At 35.7% G+C, this 13,476-nt stretch overlaps 1 protein-coding gene across 1 annotated transcript in view; it reads right to left on the bottom strand.

The window, feature by feature from the left end:
- The window catches only part of b4galt2 (UDP-Gal:betaGlcNAc beta 1,4- galactosyltransferase, polypeptide 2), a 149,091-nt gene that overhangs the window by 12,342 nt on the left and 123,273 nt on the right, over positions 1–13,476 (bottom strand). The window contains exon 7 of the mRNA XM_055033322.1: positions 2,814–2,918. Within this exon, the coding sequence (XP_054889297.1) occupies positions 2,814–2,918 (105 nt within the window). The remainder of the gene's footprint in view (positions 1–2,813; positions 2,919–13,476) is intronic.

The raw sequence follows: 13,476 nt of genomic DNA, 5'->3' as shown, positions 1-13,476 counted from the left end.
GATCTCTTAGAAGTGCAATGACTAAACTATGTGAGTACAAAATGGAAATTTGCTTAACAACCAAGAAAATCACTAAAAACATAAAAAAGGATCACTGAATAATTATTATGTATAAAACAGACTTTGTAATTGGAGACAGGCTGAGCAGATGGGTAAAGTATACCTGAGGCTCCTGACAAGTATAGGAAGTTTAAAAAGGATGCAGAGAACAAGTGGAGATGATAGGACTGATCTGTTAAGATGTCTTTTTTTAAATTAGTTACATGTTGGCAGAAGAAACTTTTTTTCACCTGTTTGACTTCTGCCTTTTTCACTTCAGGTGTTCTGTAACTTTATTTTTTGTAAATTTTTCTTAACATTTGACGGCAAAACCGTTCTTTCAATTCAGAATGAAAAACAGTGACGTGTGTTTATTCCCCCTTAAAACATGAACAAAATCAGTCACTGGAAAGTATAAAAGCAAAAATGATTTATGTTTTCTTTTTTATTTCTCACACAAAAAGATGAATTTGTATTGCAGTCAACCCCCTGATAAATCATGTTGAGCCATGTTTTGCTGTAGAACGTCCGCATATCTTTTAGGCTTAGTCTACCAGATTTACATATATGAAGACTTGGATGTTGGCTAGAGAAGTGCATCCGAGTTTCAGGTATTGCTACAGATTTTCAATTGGATTTATCTTGAGACTATCAAAACAATAGCTTTCATCTATATCATCCCATGATATCTCCAGTGGCATGGTTAGCATTTTTGTCCTACTGGAAGGTGAACATTTACTCAGGTTTCACATCTTATTTGCAGCCATTGTCAGTTTTTCTCAGCTTTTAGGTCTGTCCATTTTGCCATTAGTCAGCACTGACCAGCTTACCTGCCTCCTTGCCAGACAACTCTTGATTGGATATTTTTAAGAAAAAAAAACTCCAAACTTGTCATTTCCAACATGGATACAAGACCCAAAAACTTGGACTATTTCTCTTGCATAAAATGCAAAGCACAATAACATTAGATAGAGCAGAACTTTTGTGCTTCTCTTTTATATTTTTTGCTAAGCTAGCAGTTTCATTTCGTTCTCTCCACCAATGTCTCTCTTGCTAAAGGAATATAATTGAAAAGAAAAAAAAAAGTAATATCATATCAGCGGCCAGGTTCAGAGGCTATATGCAAAATTCAAATCAAGCAGCCACAATTTGTTTGGCTGCAGTAAACAGTCAATATTCTTTCACTCATGACTCTTGTTCCCAGCAGTTGTTAATCTTCTTAAAAACCAATTTAGCAGCAACGACTAAAGCAGAACTCACTGCGGACTACGGTCCTGGAGCACAGAAGTGTCTAAATGTTGTGACATAATCATGCCACTGGAGATCAAACTGAAATAATATTGGGGGAGGGCGATAACAAGTTTCACAACATATTTATTCAAACCAAGGCAGAGCAGCTATCGATTTTGGTGCTGAGAGGCTTCATTGGCCGGCCTATCCAAGCATGAAAACGGAGGCTCTTAGAGGAGAATAAACAGTGATAATCCGCATTTAAGCAGCTTAATGTGAGGTGCTATACTCCTGGTGATTAATGTGTCTAGAAGGGCTCATCTCTGCATACTGGTTCTCATTCATCAAAGCATAAAATAGCACATTTATGAGGGAGGTATTTTTGCATGTTTTGTCTGAAAAAGCACTTCAGATCAGAGAAGTGAAAAGAGCAGCATTAAAACCCCAGGGCTGTATGCATGAAAAGCAATATTTGGTTTATTAAAAAAGCTTTTTTTTTTTTTTCTTTGGTGTTTTAACATTTTATCTTGTCTTTTCGTGACCATAATGCCCAAACCGTGGTGTGCAGGAAATTACATTGATTCATATTTTGCTTTATAATCTGACAGAGTCCTGAAATAATTTTGCACCCGAATGTTATGACCTGCTTAGATTGTAAGAACCTGCCTATTCAGGTGCATATTTACTAAACATTAAATTATAATACTGTAGCGTGTGTGACATATATTTCCCTTATTTACAATACTTTACAAAAAGATTCAAACACTTCAAACTTTTTTTTTTTTTTTACAATTCTTAACATTACAGCCTTGAACTTAAATTTATTTTAATGGAACTTTATGAGCCAAGTCAACAGAAAGTAGAGCGTGATTATAGAGAGGAAAAATTGTAGTTGTTTTGTAACATGTTTATGTCGTTCTCCTCCTTTTAGAAAGTTAAAACGAGATGCTATAAAAGCCAAACTACTTTTAACACTGTATAACAAACGCAACTAAAATTAGAAAAAGGCAAGATAAGACTACAAACTTCCATTCGACAGCTTCTTCCTCCAAACTCCCAAGATCCATGCTGTCGGGAAGCTGATTTAGCCAAATACCAGGCTTAAAGAGCTGACAGCAACACAGTCTTTAATGATAGACTTTAACATCTCTAAGGTGTGTCAATGGGTGAATTTTTCTTCCCTTTCACTTGTAGTTTCTTTGGAGACCTGCTCAGTGAACAAACAGCAGGAGCGCTGGACTAACAGCAGGCAGCTCCCAGGTGTGAATTGGAAATCAGAAGCTGTGGAAAATAAAGAGCAAGAGTTCTCGTATAACCAGTGGATGTAACGCAGTCTGACAAATGTGGTTCTTCTGACGTTTCGAACTCAGATTGCAAAGCACTGTGTTACTTAATAGATTGTCAGGGAGTCACATTTTTGTAACTCTTAAAAAAAGAAATCCAAAATCTAACAGAAATAACTGAAAAGTTTTTGTATGAAACAAAAGCAGCAAGATCAATTTAAATGTAAAGATGGGGATTGACTCCAGACAGTGATGCAGTACCTCTGTGGGTTTGGCTCGTTGTGTTTGTCCCTCTCATGCTTAATCATTCTGTAGCGGCCGATGCGAACGTCTGGCCTGGACACCTTCATCCCGTTGAGAGTGATCCTGCAACACATACAGATGGAATATCCATTAGGTGACGGAGAGTGAACAAAAACATAGAGACTGAGGGAAAAAAAGGGTTAACTGCAAGAGAAAAAAACTGACAAAAATCCCAACTTCAACCTGAGATTAATTATATTGCCGTTTTATCTTTTGTTCTCTTCTACTAAATCTCAAACATTCGTGGAAAATCTTAATGAGTCAATCAAATTAGTTGGCCCCTCTGCCAGATATATAAAAAACCTTTTTATAAGGGCACAAACAAAAATAAATCCTGAAAAATTCCACTTTTAATTTTGAATTTATTCAAAGAAACAGTATTTCTTAAAAAATAATAAAATAAAATAAAATGAAAAATAAATAAACTAATTAGTGCCTATCTGACTTTTTCACAATTCCTTTTTGGCAAATCTCCTCTCGTCCTGGCTTCCCTCTGCTGGTTTTTGTTGTAGATGCATAAAACCTGCGTGGAGGCACACAGGTTTTATGTAGGATTTAGTGCTGGGTCTAGTGATCATCATGGAAGAAGATTGATTTGATATCTTGTAAACCACCTTTGTATTGATCGGATCTTATTGCTAGATCTTTCACCTGCTTACAGAATGAGTGTTTTGGACTGTTCAGTATTCACACGTGCATTCAAACCGCGCCAGAGTTCACTTCAACCAGGTTTTTAAGCAAACCAAAGTTTGTTGTCTTGGCATCAGAGTTTGATTACAATTCCAGACTTCTGAAGAAACCAACCAGAGTTTGATTTATTTACTGAAATTCAGTACAATAGAAAATGAAAACCTTGGATTACAAAGTAATATTTCAACTTATTTCAAAATTTCTGCTCTGGTTCACGCATTCAGTGAGTTTAAAAAAAGCATTCTGGATATTACTAGTCAGCAGCTGCAAACATCCTATGCAATCAAAAATAGAACTCTCTCTTAGTTTTAGTTTTAGCAGTGCACTTAACATTAGCACAAACATTAGCAGTAGTCTTAAGCTTTTAGCTATTTTGTTTGTTTATTAGCCAGGTTTTGTATACTGAATGAAGGAAGTCAATGTAAGACAACATGCTAGTTTTACCCCTATGATTCAGAATAGACCCACATGCCAGTGAGAGCCTACATGCTAATTTTACCTTATGCACTAATTTGAACATACTGAATGGAGGAAGTCCATGTTACTCAACAAGCTTGTGACTCTTCACATGCTATTGAGTACACTGTAGCTTACTTTAGCATTGATGCAAACGTTTAGCATCAGAAGGGTGGGTTTGGGTTTCTTCAGAAATGTTCCAGTTAATGTTATTATGGGGTCATTGGTGCAGTATTTGAGTCACAGTTGTTGATTCTGTTGCAGTGGGATGTGTGGTTGGTGTATAACACTGACTTCACCATTAAGGTTTTTCTTTATTTCACTTTCCATTTTCATTCTTTTTCTATAAGCAATTTTTTTTACTGGGTGTTTTTCCATTCAGCTTTGCCACTATGCTTTTATCATCACTTGTTTATTTTCACCCTCTGTCTCCTCCTCTGCTCTTTCTAGTTTCTACTTTCTATTTACAAACCTCCCTCAATTTCTGCATCACTACTCCTGTTCTTTAATCTCCCATACAGACGAGGGAAATGTAAATGCAGCCCATAAAAAAAAAAAAAAAATCAAAAACATATTGGCTGATAAAAGATTACAGTCCCAAACTGAATTAAAACAAACTCAGAATAATTTTACACAGATATAAAATAACAGAGTCTGACTCCTTTTCTTTTGTATTTCTCCAGAGCCTCAGCAACTTCGCTGAGATGGCACATATTTGTTTATGATTGCCTTTGACAGAGTGTGCATGCATGCATTTGCATAGTTTTATGAATTTATTTTGATGCAAATAATGTGAGTTTGACAGTACAAAGTTTCTGTAAGCCCTTTTTTTGTCCTCTTTCAGCCTCTCATTGAGCTTAGTTTTACATTATTCCCAGTTCTACATCTTTTAAATAATCCCTTTTGTATCTTCTGACCTGCAGAGTGTGCAGGACTTCTTCAATAATTTCTCTTTCATATGATTCAGTTCACACTTAAAGTGCTATTGGAATCACATATGGTGCAATTCTAGGAAGAGATCTTAAAGAAGCTCAATAGTTGGTTTAGCTAATTGTATCAGCTGTACCAAAATTAAATAATGTTTTATAATAAAATGTGAAAAAAATTAATTTACTTAGAAAATGTATATGCAGAAGCAGCAAATCAAAAAATTTTAACAATGAAGCACTCCTTTGCAGCAATAATTTATTGAGGCACATGCAATTTTAAATATATTTTATACAGTTCAGTGTAAAAGACAAACATAATGGACTTAGGGGGATGAATAAGTAAAAATGAACTCAACTTATTTGGATTAATTTCCCAGGTGATTTCATTGCAATTTAGCTTAATAACTCTCTTTAAATATATAATTTTGTGGCACAACATGCTGGTTTCAGCAGAATTATCCCTGATAAGCCTCAATACAACACATGCACTGCAATAAGCAACAGACAGAGCCAACTGATCATTAGCCAGTGAACACTTCAGGGTGTTTGTCAGCAAAAGAGCCCAATGTTTCCCTCAGGAATTGTTGAGGTCAAATCGGAGCAAGAGGAAAAGCAAAACGTGCAATTTTTTCCCTGCACATATACAGCTCCTCGTGGATAAAACTGCAAATACAGCACCCTGCTGGTAACCCTGTTAAAGTTCTGTAAATACCATACAATTTCAGATCAGCATACTCACACTGAAAGATTTAGAAAAATCCAGTCTTTTTTTCTTACATTAGGATGAAGAGAAACCATCCCCATATTCAGAAATCTGGGGATGTTTTTTTTTTTTTTTTTTTTTTTTTTTACAAAACCACAACATAACAAAATGAGTTGATATGCCGGTAATACTTCTTATAATTTCTTTGTCCATCCATGACAGTCAAGTCTTACCCCATGATATTTTGTCAGGCTGGAGCCAATGAAATATACTCTACGATCTTTCTAGATACTCCACAATCCTGGATCTGTTCTTATGCTTTCTTTTCCTTAGTTCACAGGATTTAGACCAGGGCACTGATGTGTTCATGACAGAAGGTTGATTTATTTTTGTCTGGTGAACAATGGTTGGGAACAGATTCTTTTAATTGTTAAGAGATTTGGTGACCTGAGATGACATTTTTTGCAGCAGCTTTCACAAAAGTGACATATTGTTTTACATCCCTCACCATGTTTCTCAGTATGTGTCTGGGTAGGATAAAATTGCACCCTCTTGTTTTATCACACTTTCAGTTGTTTTGTACATTTAAATGCATTTGTCAAATGATTCAAACCCTTTGAAACACCTTGTCACCCCCTCACCTGTGGTGATTTTGGACCAAGGAGTACTAAAGAAAACCTTTGAGTGCAACTTCCGTCATCATATATTACAAACAAGAACAGAGTAGCATCAGGCTTTAGCAGTTTACATTTACATAAGTATTCGAACGCCGCTACAGTTCACTTCAACCAACTGTGTTCTAGGTTTTTAGGGGGACCAGCGTTTGCTTTGGTCTACATTAGAGTTCGATTGTGTATTCACACCTTCCCCAAAGAACCAGGCTAGAATTTGTTTAAAGCGGACCAAAGCTAGTGTGAATGCACCCTAAATTTCCATAAATTTCATACATTTTCCTCTGAGATTTTTTCTAGGATTAAAAGTTGTTAAAAAGAAATATAAAATTAATAAACATTTTCCAATTTATTTTAGTCTTTTATGAAGGACAGTGGCAGAAAGAATATAATTTGCATCTGTATGTTTCTTTGTATAAACAACATTTATGGATTCTTAGAAATCCTAATTATTTGCAATGTTATTGCAAAGCTTCATAAAACATTATGCATTATATTGGCTGTCTAATCTTGTTTATTTATGTCAATAGAAAACTCTTCTGGCCAAAAACACAAATTTGAAAAGGACAGCCAGGATGATCATGTGAAGCTAAGAGAAGGAAAGCCTCATAAATATGCACCCCAGTGATAAAGTATTGGACCAAAACCTATACGGTGGCTGCTGGAAAATTATCAACCACATGCAAGTTTCAAATACAAATTCTTTGCGTTTTCTGCATTTCAGTTGTATTTGTACCTTCCCCCATCCACAAGTTAACACTTTGTGTAACCTTCTTTGGCTCTAGTTAGAGCTGTGCATCTTTACAAAGAAAGCTCAAACTCAAGTTAGATGGAAAATGTAAACTTTTATTTATTCAAACATATGAAAGTGTTTTCATAAAACCTTTTCCACTGTAACCCTGGCAGTGATTGGAGTCATTGTCCTGCTGGTAGCTGAAACTGATCTTGTTTTAGACTTCACCAAAATGTATCCATTATTGTGCGCTGCTGTGTTCCTTGGTCATCATGTTGCGGTTTTGTAAAAAAAAAAATAAATAAATAAATAAAACAACATGTATTCTTTTCCTTCCACTTTACAATTATTCTTTTATTAATAAAAAAATATTTGAATATTTTATTTAAGGCAATGTGTATGACTGGATTTAATGTAAGGAAGCAGCAAATTATGTCCAACAAAGTCCCAAAGTTTCGTTCCTCTTTGATTCGGCAGGAGAAAAGACTCCAACTAGAGTCAGAATTAAAAGCCGAGTATAAATTTAGCCTTCCTAACTGAATATATTACACAGAAATGTTGTCTAAAGTCATAGAAGCATCAACTAAAAAGGTATGAACTCTGCAGATTTTCCAGCACTTTTCTCTCCATGTAAAAGAAAATCTCCCTGCTAAAATGTTTTATCGTGAAAAGCTGCATTGGTGCCCGCAGCAGTCTTGACAGTGGCCTAGAGAGAAATGCATACAGTATACAGTCTCAGACATTTCATTGGATTAATCAGGAATTTTTGAAGCTCTCCCCCCTTATTCCCACCAGTGGAGGTAATTGCATTAGCGCAATGAAGTGGAGAAGTTAAGTCTTGACTCATGTCTTAGCTCTCACTGCCTGTGTAATAGAGATGTTGAAGAAGGAGAACTGCTTCATGAGTGTCAAAGCGAATAAATTAATCTATTCCTTACTTTATTTTTAAGTGTAGGAGTTACAATTTATGACAAGATTTCATTAAAAAATGACAAGGCGACCCCAGATATGCTAAAATGCAGCAGTGCATATTTGTTATTTTATTTACTATAAAATAAAATATTTTATATTTTCTAATCTACAATCTGTGACAGTAAAGGTGTTTCATTTAGCAAACTCCCACTTTCAAAATCGCAAATCCAGCTTTTTGGAGATTTCCAGTTATTTTCTTCCTGGATACCAACAAGTATAAAGAAACCAAGCACAAGGTCATATTCTTCACAATAACTATGAATAAATGTTGTAGGTAATTACATTCTAATCAATATAGTTTAATATTTTAGAAGCAGAAGGAATAAAAGTTGTTTTAAATGAAATTTCAGGATTTTATGAATAATTCTTTTAAATTTTTAGTAAACAATGCAACAGGATGGTGAAGCAGAAAGACTTCTTTTAATCCTGATGATCGACACACTCATACATTTTTTAGGTAAAAATAAAGATAATTGTGTGTAAAAGTTCTTGCTTTGTAAAATATTATTATTCAGGGGTGACACTGATGACTGAGTGAGTGTGGTTCACAAAAAATGTTTTCCTGACAGTCACAGTTAGTAAGAAACAAAGATTCCCATTAAATTCCATAGGAAATGAATACAGGTCATTTTAGATCCACTTATGGAAGAAATAGCCATTCAAAACATGCTATTTCTTAAAATGTGTAAAAGGTAAATTAAAAATTGGAATTGTATGATATCAATAACATGTTTGTTGAGGAATACGTAAAATATGAAGTGATGAAAACTTTTCATTACAAAGACATTGCAAAAAGATGACCTCACCGGGTCCAAAAGGACCCACTTATGCATCAGAGGGTGAAGACAAATCTAGACTGAAATGTGCCTCTACTTATGGCAAATGGTCTTTTTATATAGATCAGCTTTCCTATCTAGCACTAACTGAAATCTCTCCCTCATTTTTCTCTTTTCTATCCCTTTTCACATCATGTACTCACTTTCAAGTTATAAAGATTCAGGGCAACATTCAAGGAAGGCTAATCCTGTATATGTTCAACAAAAGGCCTATAAGCTGCATTTTGCTGTATTTCCACTCCACTGCCTCCTTCCATGTGGATAACCTGTACCAGCAGCTGCTGACTGAGACTATTCTGTCGGACCGTACCTTCCACTCAATGCTTCATTTCTCTCCCTCCCTCCTTTCCTCTCTGCTCTTCCCACTTGCTTCTCTAATTTCCTCCCGAAGCAACTTTCCTCCTCTGTCCTGTTATGTCTTCCTTATTTCTGTCAGCACAGCCCTCATTATTGTGTGTTTCATAGCGATCGACCATGGAAGGGAGAAACACGATTGTATCAACTTGTTAGAAGATGAAAAATAAATAAATAAAAATACTAAAACACTCAGGGTAAAGTCACAGTACATGCCTGAAATCACGTGTTTGGTTATAGAAACTACAGTCTCCTACTGCTGCTCAAAAACATGGTCCAATTTAAGTGGAGATCGTGTCCAGGGTTCTCAGACACTATTTTAGCATTTGAAGATAGAAATATTCACATTAAACATTGTTTAAAAATGTACAGTCTGTGCATTGTGGAGGAATGGAGAATCATCAGAAGAAGCACGGCAACAGAGGTAAGTAATGTTTGGGTTGTTAAAAGAGGGCTCTGAGGCCTGAAAGAAGGACTGAATGGTTATTATTTCTGAAATTACTAAAGTAATAACTAATTTGCCAAACATTGCTGATCCATTCTGCAGACACAGCAGCAGGATATAAACAGTTTGTTTTCCAAGTTAGGGCTAAATTTTCTCCTACTTCTGATTAAATTTAAAGGAATGATCTCATTTACTAAGTACATCTTAAAGGAGTCCTTAAACACCTACAAGCGTTTATTGGACTTTATTCAAAAGAGGAAACTAGGCAAAAAAAAAAAAAAAAAAAGTTTTGGTCTATTAAGATGCAGAATAGCTGCATTTTAAATTCAATAATTCAGTGTAGATTTTTTTCCCCCCAATACTACTTGAAATTTTTTGGAACGATCTAAGTTTTGCTGCTGGTGTGTGCGTGTGAGTGTGTGTCTCTAAACTGATATTCAGGTTATAATTAAAACCATCTCTATGGTTGGTTGTGGCTGTGGGATTCTGAGGCCAGTTGCCGATACGGAAACAGATTCTGTGGGAGCAACTTTACACTCAGATGACTTTTAAGATGTAACCTTTTCAAATCAATAAGGCTCACAGAAGGTCAGATGGACATTTGCACAAAAAAAATTTGATGTGAACTGCATGATGCCTCAAACTTAGATCACCAAACGCCGTTTGTCTCCTTCGCATATTGATTCAACTTTATGATGCAGCTTCCTCAAGATAGGCAAGCTGTCTTTTGTTTCTTGACAGTAAAAAAAGAAAATGTGAGTGCTTGCTGCTTATCTAATGAGCGAGGGAGAAGACGTTTCCTCTTCCTGCTGACACTCGAGGATACTTTTATTTCCGTACACTCAGAAAACAAGCTCTTTCTGCACTTTTCTGTCTTTACTACTGACTATAATTTGTTTAACCTCCACAGGAATTATCAGCCTATGACTTCTCTACTCGACAGCTCATGCCACGTTTTAGGGACACAAGCAGAGTAGGTGAGGCCTGAAATAAGGACAGGATAGTCAAGATGACAGGCATTTAACAAAATCAGACATCCTTGCTTCAGAGCTGTCTGTTTAAAGAAACATCAAGGAAATCTGTCATGACACAGCTGCATCAATTAGTCCCAATTTTTCTTCCTATCTTTCACACTATTTCATTATTTCTGTCAGATAACCGTTAAATTGTCATTTTTAAGAAAACAAATTACACACTCTTCCTGTTATTGATTTCAAAGATATTTTACTGCAGCTGCATAATCTTAAACAGAAAAGTCCAAACATTCACTTTAGTACTTTCATTTGGTTATTTCATAAAAAATATTTCCTTTAACAAAATCATCAATGCTATTTAGCATCTCTATCAATTCCAATAAAATTGAAAAATCTATGCTTTGATTTTTTAGGTTTATTAGGTATCCAAGAACATTTTAACTATAACTAATAGCTTTTTTTTTTTTATGGGAAAGACATATGGCGTAACACAAAATCTAAGGAGAACTACTGAACTGCAGGCTGTATGTACTGAACCGTCATCCTCCAGTATTAGCTAAATGCTACCTGATGTTTAGCTGGTATCTGGTGCTTTAGTTTGACAGGCCTAATATTTCCCTTGAGCTTATTCCTACCATGTTGGGTAAAATATCAAATCTATCTGTTCTTGCAGAGTATGTTTAGGCCTTTAGATGCAGCGGTCAATTTTCTTCTGCAATTACTGATAACTGTCTGTGCTGGTTTAACAACATTTTAATCCAAGTGAATGGAAAAACAGATAGTGCCGGTTCACTTATTTTACTAACTCAATTCATAAAGGGAAATGCAAAATTGTAATTACGCATTTACATATGTTTTAAGATGTTATTTCTGGTAAGTATTTGGATTTTCTACTTACAGCCAATGAAAATATCACATTTTAGATTAAAGTTAAAAACTGTTCAACTTGTGAATTGCAATGCCATCATAAATGGCTGACAAGATTTGATCTGCTCTCTTGCTGCTTTATTGGGTCAAATACATAATTAGCTGCATCTAAATTGTCACTCTGAATTTAAAAAGGTACACTGGTTTTACTATTTACTATTTGTTAACCCAAGGCTAAGTTTAGTAAAACACAATAAAAGTACTTTTTTGATATCTGTCATTTATTGTCAAGTCCTGCAGCTTTGTTACAATCCTTTCTTTCATTTTCAGCTCGTTGACAGAAAGGGAAAAATATTCTAAAAATAACAAAAAGAAAAGTAGAAAGTGAGATTTCAAACACTTCTCATTTCTTGTTCATCTGACCTGACCCTGATTTGTGACTAAACTTATCAAAGGCTTGACACGTTCAAAGGGTTGCTCTAAAAATACAATTGTCGAGGCTTCAGAGAAGAGCTCACTGTTGTGACTGCACGTCTGTAAGATGCTGGCTCAAGCATAGCTAAAAGTCACAGCTGGGAGGTTTACTGAGCCAAAGGGTAAAGGTCAGCGATAAGAGTGGAAGAAGGTGGTTGGTAGCTGTCCAATGCTTTTGCTACATGCTTAGACTTTATCCTTATCTGTGATATCATCCAACATTTGGTTGAGGTCTGGCTGGGGGAGTGGCGCATGTCCTATCTGACTGAAGCCCACCTCATGCAGCAGGGACAACTCTCCTCTGGGCTGAGATGAAGCTGGCAGGACCCATTTTAGTCTGCTGCATCAAAACCAGCACAAAAAAGGAAATTGCTGGAGGGAAGCAAGCAAACAAGATGTGAAGAGATGGATGGCTGCTGGGCTGGAGAGAAGTACTAACCGAGGGAGGGAGGAAGGTGCTGAAGGTGAGAGCAGGAAGTGTATAAAAAAGCAATTTAGTGGTTTAGTTGATGCTCCTTTTTCAGACCAGCTTTCAAAGAGAGAACAGATGGAGGCTGGTAGACACATCAGCTGCTTTCTTGGTTCAAACTCATGAACTATGTTTTCTGATTCCAGCTGAGTGAAAACCAGAGCACACTCCTTTGCCACAGTGCGTTCTAACACAGCTCTTTTATTTCTTCGTCTTTTTGCTCCTGTCTTACAGCTATTTTTACTAAATCCAGTGAGACTCTGTCTGCTGGATATTTAATTAGTCACTCACTTTACTCCTTGTGAGACCTTTTTTAGAGGTTGCAGCATTAAATGTGTAACAATGGTCAGTTATGCAAGAGCATATATATATATTCAAGCCATTCTTTTATAATAGCAAGACAGCCTCCAAGCAAAATATGCTCTAAAGCAGACTGACCTTGTTTATATTTCTGTGAAGGAGTTTCACTCAAATTAGAATCTTGTGAATCGAGATCTTATTCTTATTTGTAACATGTCATAAATAGTGGTGGGGGTAGGAATCCCTGAGAAGACAGGAGCAAAAATTGCCCTGTTGATACAAGTCAAGACCAAGAGACCTGCATGGGAGTCATGTTAAAGGTGCAAAATCAAGAAACCAGGCAAACCAAAGACCGACTAAAACAGGGGACAATATTTAAAAAAAATATATATAATATATTTTTAGGTCAACAAATTATTACATGTACGTCCTGATAACCTAAGCTAAAAATAAATTAATATAGATTTAAGCTAGGGCTTCAAATGGATTTTAAGAGAGGAACAAATCCGCAACTTCCATTTCCCTTCATAAATCCCTCTATTTATCACAAACTGAATTTATATTACCATCCGCCAGTCTGCTACTAATGCGCTAAAACGAATAATAAATTAATGAAATATGTTTTATTTAAATAATTGAAATATTTCAAATATTGCAATTTAAATGGAATATCTTGCAGTTGTTGGTTACCTTCCTAAAGGGGGACTCACTATCTGTGACATGACATATCATGAAGGTTCTTCAGGTA

The sequence above is a fragment of the Poeciliopsis prolifica genome, unplaced genomic scaffold (genome assembly GCF_027474105.1).
Source record: "Poeciliopsis prolifica strain line A6 unplaced genomic scaffold, Auburn_PproV2 SCAFFOLD008, whole genome shotgun sequence".
NCBI lineage: Eukaryota > Metazoa > Chordata > Actinopteri > Cyprinodontiformes > Poeciliidae > Poeciliopsis > Poeciliopsis prolifica.
The sequence above is the reverse complement of the archived record's forward strand: the minus strand, read 5'-3'. Positions and strand labels throughout refer to the sequence as shown.